At 36.4% G+C, this 27,105-nt stretch overlaps 1 protein-coding gene across 1 annotated transcript in view; it reads left to right on the top strand.

Moving 5' to 3' along the window:
- Positions 1–25,649, top strand: part of gcgrb (glucagon receptor b) — a 51,736-nt gene extending 26,087 nt beyond the window's left edge. Inside the window, exons 2-14 of the mRNA XM_051895048.1 lie at positions 5,410–5,500; positions 8,197–8,293; positions 8,393–8,500; positions 10,533–10,627; positions 10,761–10,867; positions 11,428–11,587; positions 12,870–13,029; positions 13,369–13,429; positions 17,202–17,271; positions 19,932–20,020; positions 20,091–20,235; positions 20,362–20,403; positions 20,906–25,649. Coding sequence (XP_051751008.1) covers positions 5,450–5,500; positions 8,197–8,293; positions 8,393–8,500; positions 10,533–10,627; positions 10,761–10,867; positions 11,428–11,587; positions 12,870–13,029; positions 13,369–13,429; positions 17,202–17,271; positions 19,932–20,020; positions 20,091–20,235; positions 20,362–20,403; positions 20,906–21,265 — 1,545 coding nt within the window. The 5' untranslated portion in view covers positions 5,410–5,449 and the 3' untranslated portion in view covers positions 21,266–25,649. The remainder of the gene's footprint in view (positions 1–5,409; positions 5,501–8,196; positions 8,294–8,392; positions 8,501–10,532; positions 10,628–10,760; positions 10,868–11,427; positions 11,588–12,869; positions 13,030–13,368; positions 13,430–17,201; positions 17,272–19,931; positions 20,021–20,090; positions 20,236–20,361; positions 20,404–20,905) is intronic.
- Positions 25,650–27,105: the final 1,456 nt, after the last annotated feature.

Here is a 27,105-nt window from a genome sequence, read left to right as displayed (position 1 = left end):
ACTCTTTCATGTCAAAGTGAAACATTTTTACAGATTGGCCGGTTTATTAGACACTAAATAATTAATTGCATAAGTATTCACCCCCAGAATTTACTACTGTTTGAACTCTGCCTTGGATGCTCAAATGTCACTGTTTTTAAGGCATTTCTGCTTAGCTTTGGCTTTATGCTTCATTATCCAGCTGGAAAACAAATCTTTTCCAGGTTTTTGGAGACTCCATCCATTTTTCCCTGTGTTCTCCTGCATTCATCTCCTCTCAAACGTCCCCGCAGTGTGACTCCAACGCCATCATCATGCTTCACAGTTGGACGCTGTGTTGCTGATGATGTGCAGTATTTTGTTTACGCCAAACATGCCGTTTCATCTAATGGCCAAAAAGCAGAACTTTCACTGTCATCAGATGCAGAAGCTTCTCCCAGATGAATGCAGAGACTCTCAGATGCCCCCTGGCAAACCGAAGCTCAGATGTCATGTGACATTTAGGACTGGCCTTCAGTCTGTCATTGTTCTCAAGCTGTGTGAAGCTCTCAGGCATCAGTTGTTGTTGTTGTCGTTGTTGTGGTGCAATCTCAGTGAGGTTTGTATCTCTGCCAGAGTCATTGCTTCTCCAAAAATCTTTCAATTTTTTAATTATAGATTTAATTACTTCATATATCCAATGACTTGGAAATCTTCTTGTATCCATCCTCTGCTTTGTGGTTTCTAATTACTTTTTTCATTTGCTGGGGTGTTTTTTTTATTGCTATTATTATTATTTTTATTCATGATACAAGTTTTGCCATAATACTGAATGACCAGAAATGTGACTTTCCAGATAAAAATGTGTGCACACATATATTATCATTAATATTGTTGTTTGTTATTGTTATTATTATTATTACATAATGAACATTCATTTTATACATCTCATAATTAATTTCATTATATATAATAAAATTATAAAAAAAATCTAATAATAATGACATTTATATAAATAGTATAATATATTATATATATACATATCGTGTTTATTTATTTATACACTGTATTTAATGATACATTTCATAACTCATTTTTTTTTTTTATTGAAATATAACATGTATAAGATTATAAGATGTATAAGATGATATCTTTGTTGATCAGTGGCAAAAGATAAATAGCAGCCTCGATTATGGAGAAAATAAAACATTCTGTTCTGCATTACACACATTATGATGGAGCAGGAGTGAAGACATCACATTAAACGCAAACGTCTAATGGTTAAGACACACAGCTGATTCATGCGCTGTTTATATTCTGTGTGAATGATCCTAATCGCTTTTGAAAACGCTGCTTGAGTTCTTCTAAATCAATAAGCATTTAGATGATTCATTTATAAAAAAGCACGTAATGAGAGTATTTAAAAAGCAATGAACTAAAGAAGCTCAGCAGACAGTCCACTTCAGATCCAGCCTTAATTCAGCCTATTACTCAAACCATTACACACACACACACACACAATGGCTAAAGTGTATTTCCAGTCAGCACTGTTTTTGGATATTAAGCTTTATTTCATTACTGTTGATGGCAAATCTCTGTCTCCAGTCTCTGTCTAGTGATTCAGAGAGATCACTGTGAAACATGAAGGATTTTATGAAAACTGAAAATGCAAGTTAATGGCCTTGCTGAGACCCCCTAGTTATTTAGCTATCATTTAAATTGAATAAATTTGTATAAATATATATTCATTGAAGGGGTTGCACCGACTAATCGACTAGTCGACTTTAACGCTCTGCCATGATGCTTTAAGCATGACGTCGACTAGTCGCTGATCATGGCCTATAGAGGGCGCAACAGGATAAAAAACCTTTTAAGTCCACCTTTACGCTCCGTATCCAACAGTTAATGACAAAAAAAAGTATACTCAAGAGCGCTACATAAGATATGTTTGATTATACCATCTGGATGCTCAATATTGATCAGGTGACTGCACGTTTTAAACAGACTATTGTACACGTAAGTTAATTACCATTCTAAACTAATGCGCTGCTACACGCGCACTACACACGCACATGAATCATTCAGTAGTGCAGGAATGTATTGTCAACACTGTTCTGTGAATTATCAATAAAATAGCTTAGAAACTGAAAAGTTCTAGCATATATTTCTTAGTAACTAAAACACACAGCTTCACTGTTAGTAGAGTGACGCTGCCAGGTGGAATTAATTCACACAATCACTCTCTCACTAATGCATTCATATAAATGTGATCTTTACTGTGCTACTTTATTTGTATGTGATTTAACATATAATGACCCAAAGACAAAAGAACTGATAAAAATAAACTTATGTAGGGGCTTGTGGGTAGTGCTGTGTCATATGCCATAGCTGCACAAAAGGCAATCCTTGTTCCAGTCTCAGCTCGAGATCATTCACACAGAACGCATTTCTGCTTTCAAATAGGGAATAGGGGAAAAAAGCAAGGTCTTGAGACACATTTTTTAAAACTGATTTGAACTTGAGCGCCGTGATTTTAGAACGTCGTGTCATGCGCGAGATGCTGCAAAAGACACAAGACGCAAGCACAATGGTCATATGCACGTCTAGTGTGTATTTGCATAGAAAAACAGGAGTGCATTTGAATGGAAAAACACATTCTGTGTGATTCATTAATGATGTCATTGTCGATGTCGACACGACTTTAATCACATAAATGTCGACTTTAAAAAATCATAAGTCGTTCAACCCCTAATATAAATATATAATTTTAAATTACTTTTTATTTTATTTTATTATTTTTTATTTATTTAATTTAATTTGATTTAAAATTCATTTAATGTTGGTATTACATATCACTGTAAGTTGACAATGCATTATTTTCAGTGGGGGAAAAAATACAAATCCTGGCCACCATAATTGTCTATTCACTTTACCTATTATGATGAAAATGAAGAGAAACGTCTTATAGAATTTGGGTATTTTTAGAAAGAAAAACAAGAAATGTTGTTGTTGGTGGTGGTGTGCATGTGTGTGTGTGTGTGTGTGTATGTCATGTGAACGACTACAGGTGATTTCTCGTGTGTTCTGTGTGTCTCCATGATCTTCTGTTCTGTAGATGCGGTTCCTTCAATGTGAATTTTTTGTGAATTTTTACCCGTTTTTTGGTCCAACAGGTGACAATGGAAGAAACACATGATTTGAGGAATCATTCATGTCTGGAGCACAAACACAAACTGAACTTTAGAGGTTTTTGAGTCAGTAAACGCCACTGATTAAAACATCCATTAAAGGGGACCTATTATGCCCACTTTCACAAGATGTAATATAAGTCTCTGGTGTCCCCAGAATGTGTCTGAAGTTTCAGCTCAAAATACCCCACAGATCATTTATTATAGCTTGTCAAATTTGCCCCTATTTGGGTGTGATGCAGTTTTTCTGTGTGTCCCTTTAAATGCAAATGAGCTGCTGCTCCCGGCCCCCTTTCCAGAAGAGGGCGGAGCTTTAACAGCTCGCACTTCGGTTGCTCAAAAACAACAACAATGGAGAATCTCACGCAGCCAAAATGAGGATTGTCAGTAACGGTGTTCAGCCTTACATTGTTCAAACCGGAGTCGGACACTGATGGAGAGACTCAGGAAGAAGTTACAACTTTTAGAATGAAACTGGATGTTTCTGAACGGTTAGTGGATAAATTTATGTAGTTGCTGTGGAGTTGATTCAACTCATCGACTAGCATGTGCCGTCATGTTAATCTTTTGTGCAAATCCAGCGTTGAATTGACCCTCGTTTGTGAAGCAGTCCGGCGTAAAATAATTTGCGCAATTATATAGGCTAACACTTTAACGACTATCTTCTGCACATTTCCTTCATAAATGAAATTCACTTACGGTGTCCCTAGTGGCTCAGATGCAGAGAGTTTATGGAGACTCAGACATTGTGTATCTCCAGCTACTACAGCAAGGAAACAGAAATGGCGGACTGCTGCGGCTCACTCAAGGTGGGATCTATGCTAGTAGGCCAGATAATCACCAGTCATGGGTGGGGCTCACTTACCCTTACTTAAGAGTAGGGGGAACTCTGGAGCCGTGCTTTTGGAGAGAATGTTTATGATTTATGGGTATTTTAAAAAAGGAGTGGATGGATTTTTACCATTATAGGCTGGTTGTTTACACACACTGTGGACACACATCTGTGCTCAAACACCTTATAAAAGTGAATTTTGCATAATAGGTCCCCATTAACATGGTAAAGACAGACACGGTATAAATGCAGACGGCTTAGCAGGGACGCCTGTGCTCCTCACTCTAATCTGAGGAGATATGCTGGAAACATTATTTCCCATAATGCCACATGGGTTGTGTGCGGTCCTATCTCTCTCTCTGAATTAATGAGTGTCTGCAGGATGTATGTTCATTCTGGAGGTTTAAAACCTTTGACCTTCAACATCTTTATTTCTCTTCCCTCCGTTTATCTGTTTTCTCCAGCTGTGAAAGCAAATAGGTGAGAAATAGAAGGAACATTGTGTGGCTCTCGTTTATTGCTCAGAGGTTTCTCTTTTATAGCTCCACAGACTTCATGGAGTTCGCAGGTGTGTTTTAACTCCACATCAGAGCTTTATATAAGTTTCTCCTCAAATTGAGGAATGGAAATAAAAATGGAAAAGAGGCTTCCCACACTCATGGAAAACATGTAGTAAATAATCAGGTCTTTTTAAAAGCCTGGAAAAGTAATTGAAGTTTTAAAATGGCATTGAAATTCCTATAGGGAATATGATTTTTTTGTAGTTATGCTCCGCTAACAGGAATTGCTTTTCTAGTTCTCATGTGCAAACGTTCTTCTGGCATTCTTCATCGCAGGATTGAAGTAAACACACGCACTGACGGACGTCCCACAGAGAGAGATTGGAACAGAATGGAATTTGAAACGTTTTAGCCAAAAATGTTACCATGGTAAAGGTGTTTTTTGCAGAAACGTTTCAGATTTCGTTCCGTTCTCCAGCTTCGGAAAAACATTCTGCTGTCGTTTGGAAGGAGATGTTGGACGGAGCGGATCTTTTCCACCAAAACAGATTATCACTCATGTTTTCTGCACTTATTACAGTGTGTGTGTGTGTGTGTGTGTGTGTGATATGATGGCATGTTACCAGAGGAATGTCAGTGTGGGAAATCTGAGGAGCGAATCTCTTCCGTTCCGAATGCTCCACAGGGATTTGGCCAAAATAGTAGTTTACTCATAACTCGCACACACTGCATGAGTCTGTTCCTGGCGATAATGATCATAGTCATTTCTGTGAGGGGAAAACAATGAGTTTAATTCAGATGCTTAATTCATAACTCCTCGTGTAACTGAGCCGAATGTGTCTGGAAAACATTGACATCCAAACCCCTCAGCATTTAACTCTGTTGCTTTTTATTTCTTTCTTCAAGACTCTTGTGTGTGTGTTTCCTGCAGGTGGTGTGATGAAGAGCGAGTGATGAGCTGAATGTGAGGAATGTCCGTCTGTCTGCTGCTGGTCCTCTTCACACTGACCGCACACACTCAGGTGAAACACCGACACCGGCTCCTCTATATACACTGCACCGGTCAAACGTCAGTACGGTTTTACAGTGTGTTTTAAAGAAGTCTCTTCTGCTCACCAAGACTGCATTTATTTGATCAAAAATACAGTAAAAACAGTAATAATTAATAATAATAGTAAATATTATTATACTTTAATGTAGCTGTTTTCAATGGAAGATTGTTTCCGCCACTGAATAAAAAATTAAAAAAGATAATTGCGACTTTTTATGTCGACTTCTTTTCTCAGAATTGCGAAATATGAAGTCACAATTGTGAGTTATAATGTCAGAATTGCAAGATATAGGCTAAACTCACAATTGCGAGAAATAAAGTCAGAATTAAGAGTTATAAGCTCACAATTGCGGGATATAAACTCGCAATTCTGACTTTTTTCTCGCAGTTTATTTTTTCTTGCAATTACAAGTTTATACCTCGCATTTCTGACTTCTTTTCTCAGGATTGTGAGATATAAACTCGCAATACCAAGTTATATAGTCCAATTCTGAGCCAAAAAAAAAAACTTTTCCTCTCCGAATTGCGACTGTATTTCGCAATTCTGACTTTATAACTCAATTGCGACTTTATATTATGCATTTCTGAGAAAAAAAAAGTCTGAATTGTGAGATAAAAAAGTCACAATTACCTTTTTAATTTTTATTCAGTGGCAGAAACAAGCTTCCATAGTTTTCTATGTGAATATATCTTAAAATGTAATTTATTCCTGTGATCAAAGCTGAATTTTCAGCATCATTACTCCAGTCTTCAATGATCCTTCAGAAATCATTCTAATATGATGATTTGATGATCAAGAAACATTTCTCTTCACTTTTGATCAATTTAATGCATCCTTGCTTAATAAAAAACATTGCTTTCTCTTTTTAAAAAATCTTACTGACTGAAGGAAGTGAATTTATTTTTTATTCCATTGTCAAATTATCCTTTCCTTGTTTTAAACATAGCAATTCATGCAGAAAACAATTCCTTCAAGCTTTATTCTGTTCAAACTATAGCGTTTCATTGTGCAATTTTTTAAAGTATAGGCATCTTGTTTTGAGGATATTTACATATTTCTACTGGGAAAAAGATACAAATGCTGATTATGAAAATGATTTTTGCAGTGTTCTTGTTCTCTCATCAGATGAACATCTGTTAAATGTGCTATTCATTTCTTCTGGGGTAAAATGTCTTCTTTTGAGGACAAAACGCCTTTAGTGCCCCTTTAGGACATTATATCATATCTTTATCCACATTCACATTACATTTATTCACCAAAGTGTCCTCCAGTTCCTTCAGTATGTCTGTTTCTCGTGACCGCATGCTGTTGGCTTCATGAGCCTCAACTCATGTGAACTTTTCTTCTTCAGTGAGACGTGATCAAGTTCCTTCTGGGGATGTAAATTATCTGTTGAAGCAGATTTTTATTAAAAAAAAAAACATCATAAATGAATTTCACCTGCTTAAAAAGAATCTAATCTACACCAACAACAAAGAAGGTTTTACATCTTGTGCTTCGGCGTGTTTAAAACAGCATCATTAGCACGAGTGAGATCAGAAGAAACAGGGTCAATTATCTCAAAGCGCTGCTCAGGTACTTTTGAGGCGTTTATGAGGTGCGTGACCCGCGTTTGAGGAACGATCTGATCATCCTCATGTTATATGAACATCAATTAAAATCTTGGAGATGCTTTTTTTGAAGTCTTTCTCACGTCAGCATCTCTGTGATTCTTTGCCATATTAGAGGAAAAAATGTTTGATAATGGTTCAGTGAGTATGTTATTAAAAGAATAATCAATTAATACAAGTTCTTTCGACAGCGTGTTGCTTATAATAAGACAAAGTTTTGACTCTTGTATAAAAAGTGTTTATCTAAAACTCTAAAAATCGCTGGGTTAAAAACAACCCAGTTGTCAACCCAGCGCTGGGTAAATATTGGCCAGAACACATGCTGGATTAAACTAACCCAGCAGGTTGGGTTACACACTTTAACCCAATGTTGGCTAATTTTGACTAAAAGCTGGGTTATTTTTTAAAATAGAAATAGCCCTAAACAGAGAAAAAAAAAAAAAAAATAGAAATTACAAAAGCACATTACAAAATTAAAATGAAAATATATGTAAAAAATGTAATTAAAATCTAATTAAAAAAAATAAAATAAAATATAAATATGAGACGAAACTTAAAATTAACCAAAACTTAAACAGAAATTAGAAATGTTGCCTTAGGAACTAACTAAAATAAATATGTTCAAGTACTAAAGTTTATAAAATAAATAAAATGGAAATAAAAATAAATTAAAGCAAAAAGGAAATATTAAAAAATTAATACTTAAAAATGTTTTAATAGAATTACAAAATTACATTACAAAATTAAAATGAAAATATAAAAATAAAAATATTATCTATAAGTGTATCTATAAATATTTATTATTTTTAATCTAATGAAAAATAATAAATACTGTGATAGTATATAAATAATGCTAAAATAAAACTATGCTAAAAAAAAGAATTATATTATATTATATTATATTATATTATATTACGATTTAATATAATTTTCTACAGTCATTGAAATGCAGTAGCATGTCCCCCATAGTAATGCATTTGTATATTGCAGAAATAGACTCTGTAAATGTTTAGTCTCGAAGAAGATCATGTTTGAAGTGGCTTGTAATATCCGCAGGTGTCTTCTGGAAAATCTCTGAAACTGCTACAGGAACAATGGAGGATCTACACCAATGAATGTGTTCAGAGCTTCATCCACACGCCGCCAGCCTCAGGTCAGACTCACTATAGACAGCTGATGTAATTATGATGTGTTACAGTACTGTGCAGTACACTAGTACTTCAGCTGAAGTGTCTCTGTCTGTGTGTTTCAGGGCTGGTGTGTAACAGGACGTTTGATCAGTATGTGTGTTGGCCCGACGGCCCCGCCGGCACCACGGTTAATGTGTCCTGCCCCTGGTATCTGCCCTGGTACCACAAAGGTAAGGAACCTAGAGTATGTCTTAAACTCGCTGCAGAAGAAATATCAGTTCTCTTATGTGAGATTATAAAGCAGTTGAAGAAGCAGTAAATATTTGGGTCATTTTCAGGTCTTGACCTACTCCTGTCATCATAAACAGAATTATCTGATAGTTTTCAATCTTTTGTTTTTTAGTCTGTAATTCAAACGTGTAAAAATTTTATTGTAAAACGTTTACTTTTTAATTCAAATATCAGTCAGTTTGCATGTCCTCATTCATCATCAAATTAGGATTTTTTTCACAGTGTAACTTTTATATAAATCATGCTTTCATTGACACTAAAACACGCTTTTCACTTGTTATTCTGTGGCATTTCCCTTTTTTTTAATAATAATAAAAAAAAATAATAATGATATAATCTTTCTGAGATCATATTTGAGGGAATGACATTATCAGTTTGAGCCATATTTTCAAAACGTCTTTATCAGTATTTCATTATGCATTCAGATCGGCCTTGACAAGCTCAATAGTTCAACTTTGTTAAAAACATAGTGATCCGCTTTTCAGTCGTTCAATAATATTGACTGTAAATAATATGATATTTGTTATTTATTATGCATGTTTTGCCCTGACCTTCAACCCTTAAATCTTTTGGATGTAACCAGGTTGACACAATACATGCTTTGAAAGAAACCAAGTCATTAATATTCTTCTCTCATTTTAATGCACGCTTTACAAAGCACAGAGGGAAATGTATTCTGTTATCTGTCCAAATTAAATGCTTGTGAATTCTGAACTAATACTGTGATGGAGATTATATAACGTAGCGCTTTAGGACACAGTTGTATCATCAAGCGAAATATAAATAGCACATCAGAGTATTTTTACCTCATGAAGAATGAGAGAATTAAACATACTGTATGTACACTGTGAGCTGTGACGCCTCATTTACCTGTCATATAAAGGATTGCTGCTTTCTGACCTGGAAATGATGTAAACTGACGTTATACATGACACCCTGAGGTCATTTAAGAAATGCAGGTTTTTTATTGACAGGTTCCTCCGAACTAGCACTCTTGTACATCAGTCACACACTCTGCCAAGCTGTTCTCACTTCAGATTTATAACACAAGAACAGCATCCTTCCTCACACTCATCACTGACTTACACCAAAGACCGCCGGCTTTTGTCTAGATAAAACAGATGAACCAAATCTCAACTCATGACGGGTAAAATCAGCAGTCAGGCTGAACATGAATATTTAACATTGAAACATGGTAAGACTGCTGACAGTTTGATGCAGGGTTATTATAGTTAACCAAAACTAAAACCATAAGAACACTTGACATTTATTACTTCAAATAAAAGTTAACTGAACTACTAAAAACTATAAAAATCTTAAACTTATTTTATTTCACCTAGTTGCCAAGAAACATATCTCATTTCGTTTAGTTTAACTTGAATGACTAAAACTAAAACTTTAATTAAAATCAATAAAAACTGTATAGACATATTTAAAAATGACAAGAAACACAAATGAACTAAAACTTTAACTAAAATTAAAATGATAATGGAAAATGCAAAAATTAAAACTAATTGAAACAAAAAACTATAATAGTGTCTCAGTGATACTAATATAACACAGCTTTGATTATATATAGTGATTTTTACTTACAAATGCTGTTTTTATCTGTCTATGAATCATGATCTCCAGTGTTATTTTAGTATTATTTATATATTATTTTAGTATATAGTTTTCATTTATGTTAATTTCAGTGTTAGTTTTAGTCAGTTTAGTTCTTCAACTTAAACTTATTTTCAGCCAAGGCAACATTTCTAATTTTCATTAAAGATTTTTAAGTTTACAGTATTCATCTGCTATTTATATTCTACTTATTTCAGCTTTATTTCAGTTCCTGAAAATGATTTTTAATAGTTTTAGTTATCAACAACAATGCTGATGATCTCATTAATATTCATTGGTATTCAAATATGTAAAGTGTAGTAGAATCAGTCTAGTGTTAATCTGTGAGTTTTTCCGCTGTTGGAGCAGTTCATCAGGGGTTGGTTTACCGCGTGTGTGGCGCTGACGGCAGATGGGCTCATGGGAAAAACACCAGCGAGTGTGAGCAGGACGACCCTGGACAGGTGAGACGCTCGTGTTTAATGACTTGATGATGTTTTTGAGCGATGACCCAACGGTCAGCTAATCCCTCTGTGTGTGTGTGTGTGTGTGTGTGTGTGTGTGTGTGTGTGTGTGTGTGTGTGTGTGTGTGTGCAGAAGCAGTACGGTCAGATCCTCAGTAAGTTCAGAGCCATGTACACCGTCGGATACTCACTGTCTCTGGCAGCGCTAACTCTCGCGCTGGCCATCCTGGTCTCATTCAGGTAACTACCTGCCAGACATATGTATCTGATCGCTAGAGCAGGGCGGGATGACGATATATTCTTAGTGATTTTTCGATTCATGAACAAATGGTTCTTTTAGCCGGTAACTGGTTGAGGCGGTTCACAGAATCGAACTGAATTGAACTTTAGTTCCGGGTTGAAGTAGCACACATGCTCCTTGCACAGCACTGAATAAACCAATAAGCATGTTGTGACGAATTATTCAACCAAAGAACCTTTTCAAAATGAACAAATCAAACTACAGAGTTGAAAGTCAGATTTTTCGGTCATGTCCGACTCAGAAATAACCAAATCAACCAGTGTTAGGATCCTCTGAAAGCTTCAACAGTTAGAACCGGCTTTTTCAGTTCTGTTTTAGTCAGTCCATTTTTTATTAATTCATTTTGAACAGGCTCTTTGGTTTAGTAATCCATCAGGACGTATCTTAATCATTATTGTGAAAGAAAATTTCTCATTGTGAAATAAGATTTTGATCACATGCCCATTTCTCCTGATCACATGGAAATCAGTTCTCCCATGGGCGTCTGTCTTTCCCACAGGAAGCTGCACTGCATGAGGAACAACATCCACATGAATCTGTTCGGCTCCTTCATCCTGCGGGCGCTCTCCATCCTCATCAAAGACGCCCTGCTGGACAAGATGAACAGCGCTCAGAGCGGCCCGCATCACTTCCAGGGTCAGCGCTGGGTCAGCGTACAGGTACAGACGCTCAGCTGTCACATGACCCATCACTTTACAGGCAGGTTAAGCTGAATCCAGAGGAAAGCACAGGTGTGTTCAAGGACGTTTACTGTAAGTGTCGCAGATAAAGCTCTTTAAAGATCTCGTTTTATAAATGACGGTGTTTCCTGGCAGACGCTGACTTGCATTGTGTAAACCACTCAATCAGATTGGATCTCGCTGTTCTGTTCGTCAGATTAGTGTCAGCCGACGCTGCCAGTCAGTAACTGTTAATTGCAAATATATTCAGAAACTATATATATAAGAGAGAAAGTTTTCAAGTACAACATGGAAGACTGAATCCAAATGTGAAACTGAGCAAAGAATTGTGTGAATGACAGATTTTAGTCCAAACAAATGCTTATTGCAGTCAACTAGAAATATTTATTTGTTTGTTTGTTTGTTTGTTTGTGAACTGACATAAAATCTTGAGCAGATAAAGTTTTATTAATTTTTTTTTTGCATTTAAATACAGTTGTTTAATTGCAGAGTGTGTGATTTGTTAAAATTATATAAAAATATATATTGCTTTCACTTTTATGGAAAATTGGTATTAAAATGTGTTATTTTGTTTCGATAATAAAATAATTTTTCATATAATAAAATATAATATTCTAGGGCTGTAACTAACGATTATTCTGATATATTATTTCTTTGATTAATCAATTAATCATCTGGGGATAAAAACTAAATATTAAAAATTATACTTTTTTAATAATTAATAATTTTTGTTTTAATAATATTTAATATTTATTTTAATTTTTTATTTAAATCAGTTATCCATTATTTTAAAAATAAGTACACATTATTACAGATCCTGCCCAACATTGTCCTCCAAACAATGTGCAATTTTAGGGATAGAAAAAAAATATATATATAGTGAAATTATCTATGTAGGTTATGCTATCAATAATTAAACTTGTTGTTGATTATTTTTATTTTCATTATTGATTAGTTGTTGCAGCCCTATAATATTATAATATTCTATAAAAGTGTTTAAAATGAATAAAATCTGTTATATGTCCATCCATTTTCATCCATTTGATTGTATATTGTTTTGATAATAATTAAATTTGACAGACAGACAGACAGACAGACAGACAGATAGATAGATAGATAGATAGATAGATAGATAGATAGATTGATTGATTGATTGATTGATTGATTGTGATTTTGATGGCCTGTATCACCTTGCCGTACATCAGACGGTCTGTGATTGGTCGGTGGTTGTGTTAACTTGCATATTGCATCCGTTCCTTAGACGGTGACTGGTTGCCGTGTTGCCATGGTGATGATGCAGTACAGCGTGATGGCCAACAACTACTGGCTGCTGGTGGAGGGCTTGTATCTGCACAGCCTGCTGGTCATCACCGTCTTCTCCGAGAAGAACTACTTCTACATTTACCTCTGCATCGGCTGGGGTGTGTGAGTCTTTCACAGTCACATCCTGTGAGCAGCTCTTATGTCTGCGAGCGCCGAGTGTGTTTTTCTTATAATTGAAGTCTGCTTCTGATCTGCTCAGAATCACCTCAAAGAAAGGCCACAAAACAACACTCATTTTCACTTTCACTGACAGGCGTTTGAGGAAACGTTTGGCCGTTTGAAGTGTTTCTGACATTACATTGACTTTGAAGTGGTTTATTCAAGATCGCAAACTCACCGAAAGCCAGAATGAAGGAGCGTATCTGAATATTAATTGGCTGACGAGGCTTTTGATTGGCAGACTGACGGTCAGTGACTTTCCTCTCTTGTTTCTGCAGGTGCGCCACTCATATTTGTGCTGCCGTGGATGACAGTCAAATACCTGTATGAAAATGAAGAGTAAGTGTGTTTTACTTCAGTTTTGACTGACACTGACTCAAAGAAGTGTTTGGACACTGAAAACTGCCTTTGCATTAAATAAGATATCAAACGCACTTCATCACTGCTGTTCTGCTGATTTAAAGGATTTCAAACTAAAGCAGACATCTTATTTAGTATCTAATGCAGTGACTTCAGGTTTTATTTTGTGCCTGAAATGCCCAAATACATTGTTGTGCTGCTGTATATAAACAGGCAAATTGGCCTGATTTACATTGATGAGGATTTAAAAAAAAAAAAAATAGAAGTGCGCACTTTGCTCACGCGATCAGCTGCTGATCTGGTGATCAAAATAAAAGCTCAAGGATTTATCTTCTTGCAAGTGTAGAAATTAGTACAAAAGTATTAATTAGTAATATTAAGTAGTAAAAAGTACTGTATTGTAAAGTAACAAAAATTCTAATTTATTTTACAGTGCATTTGTTACAATATATGGATATTACTCATGTGAATAATTATATAGGCCTAAATCATTATTATATTATTATTTTAATAATTGTTTGGCATCCTAAAACACAATGTAGACTGAGACTCTATATCACGACTAAAAAGATGTTTGAACCCTCTTTCATGTCCAGGAACAATGCTGTTTCTTTGGTCAGTTTGCACTCTGTACATGGGTTGAAGCTCTTAATTTTGAGCTTCCAAAGTGCACCAGATTGATGCATTTAACCTTAAAATATACAAAAAAAAAAAAAAAAAAAAATAGAGGAGGTATGTTTGGTGTAGAGGAGGTACACCAAACATAGTTTTACAAATTCCGGTGGGAAATAATGTATATTTTATGAACTTTACTCCAGCATACTACAACAAAGCTCCTTTCATGTCAGTAAAGCTGTTAACAGAAAATTAAAATGTCATTGGACAAAATCGGTTTGAGCTAAGCCCCGAATGTTTACAATGTCTGGCTCCGCCCCTGATTATAGTTCTAGTATCTATCTATCTATCTATCTATCTATATGTAATCAATTTGATGTTAAATATAAATTTTCAAAGAAATTTAACATCAAATTATATATATATTAAATAAAAAAAACCTTGAACTTAAATTAAAATTGAAAAAAGTGTTAAGTTCTGTAATATTGTTTTGATAATAAATAATTAAATTATATATATACAGTCAAACCAAAAAATTATTCAGACATTTTTGATATATTTTTACTAGTGTGTGCAGGACACTATAGTTCATTTACGTAAGTGAGGATACCAAAATAAAGTAAACTGTGACATATTATACCCAAAAATTCTTCATACAGTGGACTACCAGTAAAATTGATCAAAATTTGGGACCAAAAATTATTCAGACACTTTAACCCGATCATGTTTTGCTTAAGTGTTAACTGACATAATTAAGATTAATTTTTTCTGACACAGTTTAATTCTGAGATCTTGTCATATTTTATTACCATTATATATATAGTGAATAATCTGTATTAATGAATGAATTGTTCAAGGTGTCTGAATAAATTTTGGTTTGACTGTATATATATATATATATATTATTTTTAATTTATTTATTTATTTATTCAGTTATCCATCCAGTGTTGTCCTTCAAACAATGTTCCTTTTTTAATGGCTATAAAAACAACAATAGTGAATTTATCCCTAAAACACATCTGGCACATGAAGTCCTGCGGGAGCCGTACAGTAAATCCTGATGTCCTGTCAGATATGGAATGAGTTTGTGTGGGATTGCAGGATATACCCATCAGACTGTGAGACTATCAGCTCTTTATGAGCCGTTCACATGGTCGATCTCCCCTAACAGTCATGTTCAGACTGAGCACAGGTGAAAAGAGTCATAAAGCGGCCCATTGCTCTTAAATAATACACACTGATACGAGACACTCCTACATGCGTGTGAACCAGCGTGATTTCATTAGTACGCATGGCTGTTTGTGCTTAAAGTGCAGTTGGACAAGTGTATTGATAGGTTCTCAAACATAAAACAGTGTCTCATGCCACCTGATTCTGCATCAGTGTGAGTGTTTGGAGACCTGATGTACCTCTGGTGACTTTAGACAGCCGCTGTTGTCGTTGGTGGTCGGGTATAAAGAGTGTTGATGAAGTAGTTGTTGTCATCACAGTTTTCCGTATTTGCTCCCTCTTTCTCTTTTCCTCCCTGCGGTGAAGCATCTAATATAACTCCTCCTCTTTTATTTGTCTTTCTGTTTATTCTTTTGATTTGATTTATCAGTGGATGCATATTTCATAACCCACAGTTGAGGTTGTATAAGTTTGGGTCTTTTTGTTTTCATTGTTGGTTTTCTTGTTTGTTGTGTACTATTGCAGCTCAAGGCCACGTTTATGAATGAAGAAGTACAAAAGTTCAAGGAATATTCTGTGCTTAATGCAAGTTATTAAACAGATTAACAATTGTGAGTACTTTTACAAAAATTACATTTCTGCTTTTAAATCACCAAAAAAAAAAGAAATTCTCCATTCAAGTTTGCTAAAAAAAAAATGGCAAATGCTTCACCAAAGTGATGTACAATCAAGAAAAATACAATACATACAAAAGAAAAACATTAAAAACAGACAAATAACAGTTTAAAGGATCTATTCTTTTTAAGGAAAGAGTCAAAATTATTTTTGGTGGGAGTCAACATAAATGCTTTTGAAAGAATATTGAAAATGCATGGAGTTCTGCCGTACACAAAGACTTTTAAATGACTTCATTTACCATTATAAATCCAGTCTGGATTTGACTTCTAAATTAATTTGCCATTTCTCAGACAACATTTCTCCTTTTGCATATAAATGAGTCCCGCTGTGGGCTTGTGTTTGAAGATTGAAAGCTCACAACGGTTCCAGTTCAGACACGTCTAGAGGATTTAGAAGTTTATACATGATAAAAATGGACAAATACCGATGAAACCTAATGAGATCTCCCTGTTCATAGGTGTATGAGTGGGATTTATTGGAATAATCAAGTCACTTAGGGAAAAAAACTCCTGTTCAAATAACAATGAACCAGATCGCTGGCATGGTAACGCCTAATTAAAGACACCTGCTTACTTTACTTAGAAGTGTAATCAGTGCTCAGATGCAGAAAGAACAGAAGCCAACACACACACACACACACACACACACACACACACCTTAAAGTCAATACGACATCTAAACTCACTCTGTTTATTAGTTTCTGGGCTTATTTATCAGGGATTGTTATTGTTAAAGAAAAACTGTAAGCAATCTTTCATCAAAATATAATCAAACTTGGTCTGCCTCTCAACTGACTTTCTTTCTCACCATCCAATCAGTTCCTGACGGATAAAATAAAGTTCTGCCCTTCAGATTTCTGTTGTTTCTCATTAAATATGCAGTTTCATTCTGAAATATGTCACATCACTCTTAGAAGAAAAGCTTCGGGTAACACTGTTACATGTGTTACATGTAGTTACTATTGTAATAACTATAAATGATGCATAATTACATGCAACTAACCCTATCAAACCAAACCCTAATCCTAAACCTATAGTAAGTACATGTAGTTACTTAATATTAGTCAGTACTTAAATGTATAATCACAGTGTAATATATATAGAACCCCATTCAATTTTTTCTTCTTAAACTGAACTCTACCTGTAAATGAAAAGTGAGTTGCAAAAAGCATTCCAGGTTGACTTTTTTTATGCAAAATTGCCTTTCTGTTGTCACCAGTTTTATGAAAAATGAATTAGCATTTTTTCTGCATGTAAATGAATGGATTATGATGTTTTGTCATATGCAGATGCTGGGAAAGGAATATCAACATGGGCTTCTGGTGGATAATCCGTTCTCCCATTCTGTTCGCGTATCTGGTAAGAGACACAGACTTACATCTGATCTCATCAAATCTCATTCAATATGTCTGAAACCAAAAGAACCGCAGCTTCGCATGACAACGAAACCATTCGTCATGTTTCTATGCAGAAGATCTGCTCTGTGTGTGTTGCATATGTATGTGCTGAAGTATTGAGATTCAAGCAGTTTCTAATATCATTCTGCATTCACACACACACACACACAGTTTCTTGCTGATATTATCTGAGGACCCGTTCATCGAGCGCCTCGGGCTCATGAACGCTTTATGAACTCGGCGTGTCACTGAGCGTTTGTTCGGTGCGCTCATCAACACATATAAAAATGCTCCGGGGGCTTCACAAAGTAATGAAGACAATCACAACAGAAATGTTGGTTCTACACAACATAAATGATTCATTTCACGAGTCCTGTTTGTACTGCAGTAGTACCATGTTTTGATTGAATAAAAAAGTACATCAAAAACAGCCCCGTGCACCAGCTGAAACTAAAACTTTTTTAAAGCAATATGTGAATCTGATGACGGTATGCGATATACGGTAGTGACTGTAGAGCTTGATACTGATTGTTGCTATTGTGACATGATTTCAGTTACTGAAAAGTAGTTGGAAAAGGATATATAAACTTAACATTCCTCATGTTTGATGCAGAATTAAGTGCATTGTGTACTGTATATCTTCAGTCATTATTTTGATGTTGTTTTGGTGGGTTTAAGCCGTAATTATAGGTTGATGCTTGTTACTATTACTTTTTTAAATTTTTTTTATTTAAAGTATTACTTTTTAATTGTTTTTTTTATTTTTTTATTATGCTTTTTTCAGATTGTACCTTCCATAGTGTGTAATACAGCTGTCTGTGAATGTAAAAGGACTGAAGTTTTAAAGATTAAAGTGCACAACAAATAAAGTTATGTTGTCCTAAAAGAAACAATCAGTTCTGAACTGCCTGTTCAATAATTCCACTTATTGGTAAAAATAATTTTATTAATTATTAGGCTTAAATGAAAATATTCTCAGATTGAGACTTGGTAACCACAGGTAAAACCATACATGGACCACTGTCAAATGATATTATATTATAATATGTTATATAGGCCTATAAAAAACGCCTAAACACAGGTACAAACTACACCTTAAAGACATGAATTATATATTCCCCTACCCACCTAATAAATATTGCAATATAATTGGCTATAACACAGTTTTCAATATAAATTTTCCAAAATTTCTACAAACCATGGTAATTTACTACAGTTCATTCATGGTAAATGTTTGTAAGGGTGGTGATTTTGAGATTTAAAAGTCTTCATTCATGGCACATTTCTCCTGTTTTCCTCATCAGTCTTGTTGGGAATGTTGAGGCTGTTTCATCCGATTTAAAACTAGTTTAATCATCGAGTGATTTGTAGTTTGTAACCGAGAGGTGTGTGTCGATTTGAAACGCTAATCTCACTTGATGTTGCAACGTTGTTTAATAATGGTGACCGATAATAAACATGCAGCTCCTTTAAGCTTTCATTCCGTTATCCACTGGGCCGTGCTGCGTAAACTAGTGAAACACCTGAAAACAGCGCTATTTGTTCTGTATTTGTTGTTACTGACCAAGAAACAACTACAGATGATTCAGTGACAGAGCGGTCCGAACGAATCCAAATAGTTTCAGATCGTTATGCAAGCGTGTTTGGCCAATCTGTCTAACCAAATTTAGCCGCACCGCCAGGAAAAGAGGAGGAGGGAGACTGAGGTGCCGCAGGCCGGATGAAGATGATTGGCAGGCCAGATTTGGTTGACGAGCCCTGCTGTAGTTGTATCTGAGACTGGAAGAGTTTGGTTCATGTTGTTCATGTTGAGAAGACGCAGTTTTCTGAGCTGTGAAAGCAAATCCACGTTGATGCACTTCCAAAAGATGAAATTTATATGGTATGCCATCGTTACTGTTTGTACCCGGAATTTTGTTTCCACTGTAAGCGGTTGACCAATCACAACCGACCAGGCCGTCTGACCAATCAGAGCAGAGTAGACTTTTGGAAAGGAAGGGTTTAAAGAGACAATCTTCATTTGAAGCTTTTCAGACAATGAGAAACGAAGTGATGTGCAACGTATATAATATGAGAAGATTAGTTTTTTTTTTTTTTTGTTTTTTTTTTTTAAATCTTGGATGTGTATAAACCTATTGTAGGAGACTCCAAAACAAAATTATGAACTTTTAAAGTAGCATAATAGGGGCGCTTTAAGTTTTAATTTTATTCATTTTAAACCCCCATCTCTTTACATGCACGTATATATCTGAGCTTTCATATTCATAACTTTTCAGAACTAGATCAAGTGTTGTAATGTCAGAGGAGTAAATGTGATACAGGAATACAGTAAAATCAAACTGTTTTCATAAACATACTTGAAATGGTTTTGACTTTTTAGATGCCTTTATTATGTTGATATTGTAGGCTTTAAACATATAGGAATGTATGTGTGCTGAAGACCACACCTTTTCATGAATATTAATAAGGTCACATTGATGTGTATGTGGAGGGTGTGATAATTCATTATGTTTTGACATGTTATCATGTACGGTAATGAAACCAAGATATTGGGGTCGTTTGAATGACACACATCACATGACTCATGATTTTAACCTCTCTCTTTCTTTCCTTCTGGATTAGATTAATTTCATCATATTCATTCGTATAATAAAGATTCTGATGTCCAAGCTGAAGGCGCATCAGATGAGATACACCGACTATAAGTTCAGGTAAAGAGCATCATCTTTCTTTCATTCAAACAGACGTCATGGCCTCATTGAATGTGTTCGATCTCCTCAGGCTGGCGAAGTCCACGCTCACACTGATCCCTCTGCTGGGAATTCACGCCATCCTCTTCACCTTCGTCATCGACGAGTCCGTGCCGAAGGAGTCTCTTCTGAGGCTGATCCGCCTCTTCTATGACCTCCTGTTCAGCTCCTTCCAGGTCAGAGGGCAAAGGTCGCCCGCCCACCGTTAGCATCAGATCATTTTAAACAGAGATTGGACATTATCTGCTGTGAGATGTGTGCAGATGGATGAGGTTCATGTGTGTTGTTGTCTGTAATCGTAGGGTTTGCTCGTGGCCATCCTGTACTGCTTTGTCAACAAAGAAGTAAGACATTTTTCCCTCTTTTTCAAAATCATCACTTAGAATCACAGCAAAGCAGTGATTCTCAACTGGTTTTGCTTCAGAAACCTTTTTTTTTTTCCATTAAACTTGACTGGTGACCCAAGACCAGTGTTTTGTTTTGTTTTTTTTATAATTAAGGTACTATTATTGCTTTATTTATATAAGTTTTTAAACCTTTATAAGCCTGTTTATTTTACTATCCTAACTAAATACAATTTTATTGTTAGCATGCTGTCAGAATTGCCCTGTGAACAGTTTTTTTGGGTTGAGACCAACTAGTTGGCAACCACTTTTCATGCCAATCTGGGTTTTTTCCTGCTAATTTTATTGAAAAAAATATGTCCTTTTGGAGCCTTTCATGTTGGGCATGAACATTCGACTCTTTGTTTTCATTTATATTGAATGTGATGTAATTTTTCACTATTTATTTGTTTTGTTTTTTGTTATATCACTAGTCCAATAGACTGTTTCTCCGGCTCTCCAGGTCCAGAGCGAGATGCTGAAAAAGTGGAAGAGGTGGAAACTGGGAAAGGACATTGAGGAAGAGTACCGTCACACCCACAGCCAGACACCCCATGCCAAAAGTGGCAGCATGGTCCCGGTGATGACCCACGAATGCCCCGACACCCCAGAACCGGGGACCACGGCCTCGGTGGAGTCCCAGCGTTTGGTGACGGGCCTTCAGAACGGGGTGAGCCGGAGCAGAGGCCGCGCGAGGCTGCAGTTGGCCTCCGAGCCACAGGAGGGCGCCAGTAACTGCAGCTCTCTGACGGAAGACATTTGTCTGGAAGAGCGTCCCCTCAACAGTGAGTGCTCAGCGATGGTGGCAGAAACTAACGTTTGAGGAACGTGATGCTGACGGCTGTTTTTAACACTCTTGGATCAATGGAAATGACGGTACATTCCAGATACAGACTTCATATTTAAAAACGGCTTCTGTCATGAGAATGCAGGAAGCTGTGGGTCCTTTAAAAACAAACCGCAGCTGTCTCCTGAGTTGGTAAATAACTAAACAGTATTAATTATTGGTGCTTTCTAAGGCAAGCAGCAGTATTTTTATAGCTCATACTTTAGGGTTATGGGTTATTTCTTTTTTGGCTGAGCAACCATCTAGAAACCATCCAATTTGGTATTGGAAATACCGATTACATTTACATTACACTTATGTATTCAGCAGATGCTTTTATCCAAAGTGACTTACAATAGAGCATAAGCAGTTCGCCACAGAGCCAACAATGGGCCTCCTTCATGAAACACGAGCAGGACGAATATTTGTGTAGGATCGTTCGTAAAGCTGTTCTGACGTAAATTTTCAGATTCATGAAAATGTTCGTATTTTCAAAATGTTAGTTGGTACTAAAGAAATTTACACCTGCTCCCTACCACGTGTAAATGGTGCGTAAAACTTGAACGTTTTGTGTTCTTTTAGGCAAAGTGATGACACTAAATAATATTGCCATAATAATATTTCATTAGTAGGCATATGACGGTATCAGATTTTCATGTTGCGATGATTGCTTAAGCTTTTATCACCGTATACTGGTATTAACACGGTATTGAAATAAGTTGCAAAAAAAGTGTTGTCATAGTTTAACAGGTTTTTCGTATAACAAAAAGAACATTTAAATACAATATCGCAGTACACAAATTATAAAGTAAAATGTTTCAAACAGATTAAAGTGCAAAAGAATTAAAGAACAACAGGTAACACTATATAAGGTCTCATTATTTAACGTTAATGCATTAACTAAGATTAAGAATGAGCAATAGCTACATTTGTTACAGAAGGTATTATTTTTTTGTTAATATTAGTTAAAAAATACAACTGATCATTGTTAGTTTTAGATCCATTAAATAATAATTACAACTTTTGATTTTAGTAATGTTAATAAACATTAACTAGAAATTAACATTAACTAAGATTAATAATGCTATTTTAAATGCTAATAAATGCTATAATAAAAATATTTTTTCATTGTCAGTTTGGTAGTAATGAATTAACATGTTAACTAATGAAGCCTTAGGTCATCAAGTTTTACTGAACAATAACAAATAATCAGAAAAATTTTAATCATTATAGGGCATGTTGTAGTCCAGATTAAAATATAACAATGTTTCAGTTTGAAAATAAATAGCCAGTTAAGTCTTTAAGTATTAAGTATTTGGTGCTGTGATGAACAACATTGCGAATACAAAAAAAATTATTGGCTGTTTGAAGCATTTTAAAAACTGTTCAGTAGCGCAACTGCTTTGTTTGCGGGGTTTCCGGGGTAACCGCAGCATTTCTGCTGTTCCATCAGCGCCCTCTGCTTCATTCAGAGCGTCTCTTTCACTCGTTCTGCCATGTGCTTCTCATGCATGTTGGGTTTGTTTACATAGTGCGCGTGCCTCTTTGACACCGCATACAGCGGTGTTGTGGATTTTATATAGTTGATGGGTATTCTTAAAATGTAATATAAAAATTTGAATAATTCATAATAAATAATTATTCACGGTATTTTGAGGTGCCCACGGTAACAATATTGTGCATATTCATTATCGGCACGTCTATTGCAAACTGTTGTCACTGTCACTTTTTACCCAGCTGTCCAATCACAGTGGAGGAGGGGCAGGACAAATACTACACCAACCAAACATCCTACTTGTACAATGTCTAAACAACAATGGACAAGTTGCTGGTTACTGCATTTTTATGTTCAATAATATTCTTCAAAATGAGATTCTAGTAACAAATTACTGCCTGGCATATTCCATATCATCATAGCAACCAAAGCGTTTTAGCTGGAAAAACGCTGCGCCTCCGAAGCGCTCTCAAGCGCCACCAGCTGGCCGTTTTCAGAAAAGCACCTGGCATTTTTTCAGCTGGCTAAAAATGCTTTGGTGGCCTTTTAGTCTCTTTTGTGTTTATACAATATACTGGAGCCAAACCTGAGAAGGGAGTCCAGAATGGTCACCGTGATTTTGCCAAGTAAGACATGTTCCTGGATCAACATCTTTGTTGATCCTGGAACAACATTCCAATCAACCGATCAGATTTGAGGGACAAGTTTATCATTTATGTCCAGTTTAGGCTTGCAACCAGGGTTAGGTGCTTCTACATCAATGTTATTCACCTATCTTTCCCCTCTGATTTTAGGGATAAGTTATGGGTAGGATTAGGTTTAGGGGTAGGAATAGGGTTAAGACTAAATTTTTCACACTTGAATGTTGTTCCAGGATCAACAAAATATGTTGATCCAGGAACACGTCTTACTTGGCAAAATCACGGTGACCGTAATTCATATGCGGGGATTATGCTAATTGTGAATGAGCGTGCACGTGCGCCCTATTCACGAATGATTGAAATTCATTAACATACACGTTTAACTATCAAATCTGATGTTTCCGAAGCATTTGTGAATCTGGAGGAGTTCTCAGGAAGGTCCGTTTTACACGCAAATTACTCAGAATGTACTAATTTTATGAAAGTTTCATGAATGAGGCCCAATATTCGCAGTATACAATGGCACGTTTATTAGAAAGCTGGATTAGGAAACAAGCCAGAGCAGAAGAGAAATTCAGGGAAGAGAAAAGGTGCTGCTTCTTGAAAGTTGCGATGGTTTCTGCATTTCAGTGGAGGTTGGTGGCTCATTCCACCAGAGAGGAGCAGAGAGGGTGAAGGGTCTGGAAAGCCACTTTGTGCCTCATTGTAAAGGAACAACAAGACACTGCTCGTTCGATACCAGTGAAAACACTTGGTTATTTACCCACTCAGGAGTTAAAACCGCTTTCATCACCAAAAACACTCACACTGACAGAGATGAGCTGCGAGCCGTCCAGAATTCAGTTCTGTTTCACTAACCACGGACAAAAGACACTGAAACGTGTCAGTCAGAGATCATCAGTCGCTCTGCATCAGTAAACCTGAGTTTGATGTTTCACACGGGCTGTTCGCTTGGTATCGTGACCAGATGCTTTAATAAACAGTCAAATTCGAGCAGATCCTCATTGGAAGCGTACGGTGTAATGTTCCTGTGTTTACATGCTATATGTCCATCCACACACTTCACTGGAGTGCCATTCTTACAGACTACCCACAATTCATTGGGAGAAAAAAAAAGCAGCTCAGTTGAGAGCTTGGGAATGCTCTTTATGGCTCCCTTGTGAGGATTTCAAGACCATTACTAGGAAAAACCATTCCGTATTTGGGTGAAAACAGTATATTTTAACTTGCAAGACTGAAACACTCTCCCTGTTCATGATGCATTATTTACTGAAGCGATAAGGTATGAGAGGTTATTATATTATTAATATAAATATTTATGAATATACATCATTTAAAATGACAGCTACACATGATCTAAAGCAGCCGTTCTCAAATGATTTTGCTTCAGAAACCCAGTTTTAGATTGGACTGGATTGGTGACCCAAGAGTTATTTTAGTATCATTGAGAAACTATTACTATAGTTTTTATTAACATTTTACAATGAGGTTTCATTTGTAAACCTAAGTTAACATGAACTAAAAATGCATTTATTACAGCATTTATTCATCTTTATTACTACAGCATTTATTAATATTAATTCACATTTACTATGAGCAGCACGCAGTGTATTCACTATATTAAACAACCTCTGGTTACTTAATGCTTTTATAAAACCAATACTACATAAAAAATAAAGCTGCAATCCCTAGTTTAGTGTCCGTCTTTCTGCTTGAAGATTTATTCCCTAAATACTGAACGTTGCTATGCACCAAAAATAAGCAGAAATGAACAGTGATGAGCAGGTGTTTTGTGTCATAGCTGTTTCTGATTTATATAACGCTGGAACGCTGTATTGACCAGTCACAAGCCAAACATTTAAAGATTTTAAGATGCTGCTAATCATTTACATTTTTATGCTTATATGATCCACATTGAAAAGATGAGATTGATTTAGTTAAAACCTTCCAGCTAAATCTCAAATGACTATGTATCTTACCATAAAGCTTCGGTAATGTGTGAATAATGCAGCATAAACACGGAGCTTCGTGTGGAGTCCTGGACGTCATGTGATTGTGATCTCATGCATCTGCTTCATTTTAATGTCTTTTTGTGCTTTGTGGAAAGAATTTGTATGGAAGAGTTGAATTATGGTACATGTGTAAATCACTTTTGTTATTGCCTGCGAGAACAAGAAGTAAAGAGGGAGCAAAAAAGAAGCAGAAATCGAAAGGAAAGTTGTTAAAATAAAACTCCCTGAGCCTGGTTGTATAGTCTGTTGTGGATGGGTTTGATTTACTGTTTCATTTGGAGATCTCTGGGAACAGTTGAAGCCACTGTGAACTTCCGCTCCATAAATCACTCACAACACACACACAAACACACACATACACAAACACACATGCTGCCATTAGCACTCGAAATATCATCCATAATGCATCGATTAGCCAAGGACTTACACTTTATGCAAAGCAGTTTGATCTGGAATTATATAATATAATATTGGAAGTTAGAAGTTTTGTCTTCAACATCAATATTTTAGGTGAAAATGTACATTTACATTTTGATCTAAATGCACACATTTACATACACACACACACACACACTGTATATATATATACAGTATATACACCGATCAGGCATAACATTATGACCACCTTCCTAATATTGTGTTGGTCCCCCTTTTGCTGCCAAAACAGCCCTGACCCGTCGAGGCATGGACTCCACTAGACCCCTGAAGGTGTGCTGTGGTATCTGGCACCAAGATGTTAGCAGCAGATCCTTTAAGTCCTGTAAGTTGCGAGGTGGAGCCTCCACGGATCGGACTTGTTTGTTCAGCACATCCCACAGATGCTCGATTGGATTGAGATCTGGGGAATTTGGAGGCCAAGTCAACACCTCAAACTCGTTGTTGTGCTCCTCAAACCATTCCTGAACCATTTTTGCTTTGTGGCAGGAACATTATCCTGCTGAAAGAGGCCACAGCCACCAGGGAATGCCATTTCCATGAAAGGGTGGTAGGTGGTACGTGTCAAAGTAACATTCACATGGATGGCAGGACCCAAGGTTTCCCAGCAGAACATTGCCCAAAGCATCACACTGCCTCTGCCGGCTTGCCTTCTTCCCATAGTGCATCCTGGTGCCACGTGTTCCTCAGGTAAGCGACGCACACACACCCGGCCATTCATGTGATGTAAAAGAAAACGCGATTCATCAGACCAGGCCACCTTCTTCCATTACTCTGTGGTCCAGTTCTGATGCTCACGTGCCCACTGTTGGTGCTTTCGGCGGTGGACAGGGGTCAGCATGGGCACCCTGACTGGTCTGCGGCTCTGCAGCCCCATACGCAACAAACTGTGATGCACTGTGTATTCTGACACCTTTCTATCAGAACCAGCATTAACTTCTTGAGCAATTTGAGCTACAGAAGCTCGTCTGCTGGATTGGACCACACGAACCAGCCTTCGCTCCTCATGTACATCAATGAGGCTTGGCCGCCCATGACCCTGTCACCGGTTCACCACTGTTCTTTCCTTGGACCACTTTTGATACACTGACCACTGCAGACTGGGAACACCCCACAAGAGCTGCAGTTTTGGAGATGCTCTGACTCAGTCGTCTAGCCATCACAATTTGGTCCTTGTCAAACTCGCTCAAATCCTTACGCTTGCCCATTTTTCCTGCTTCTAACACATAAACTTTGAGGCCAAAATGTTCACTT

Source organism: Ctenopharyngodon idella, chromosome 1, assembly GCF_019924925.1.
Source record: "Ctenopharyngodon idella isolate HZGC_01 chromosome 1, HZGC01, whole genome shotgun sequence".
NCBI classification, from domain to species: domain Eukaryota; kingdom Metazoa; phylum Chordata; class Actinopteri; order Cypriniformes; family Xenocyprididae; genus Ctenopharyngodon; species Ctenopharyngodon idella.
This window is presented reverse-complemented; position numbering and strand designations above follow the sequence as displayed.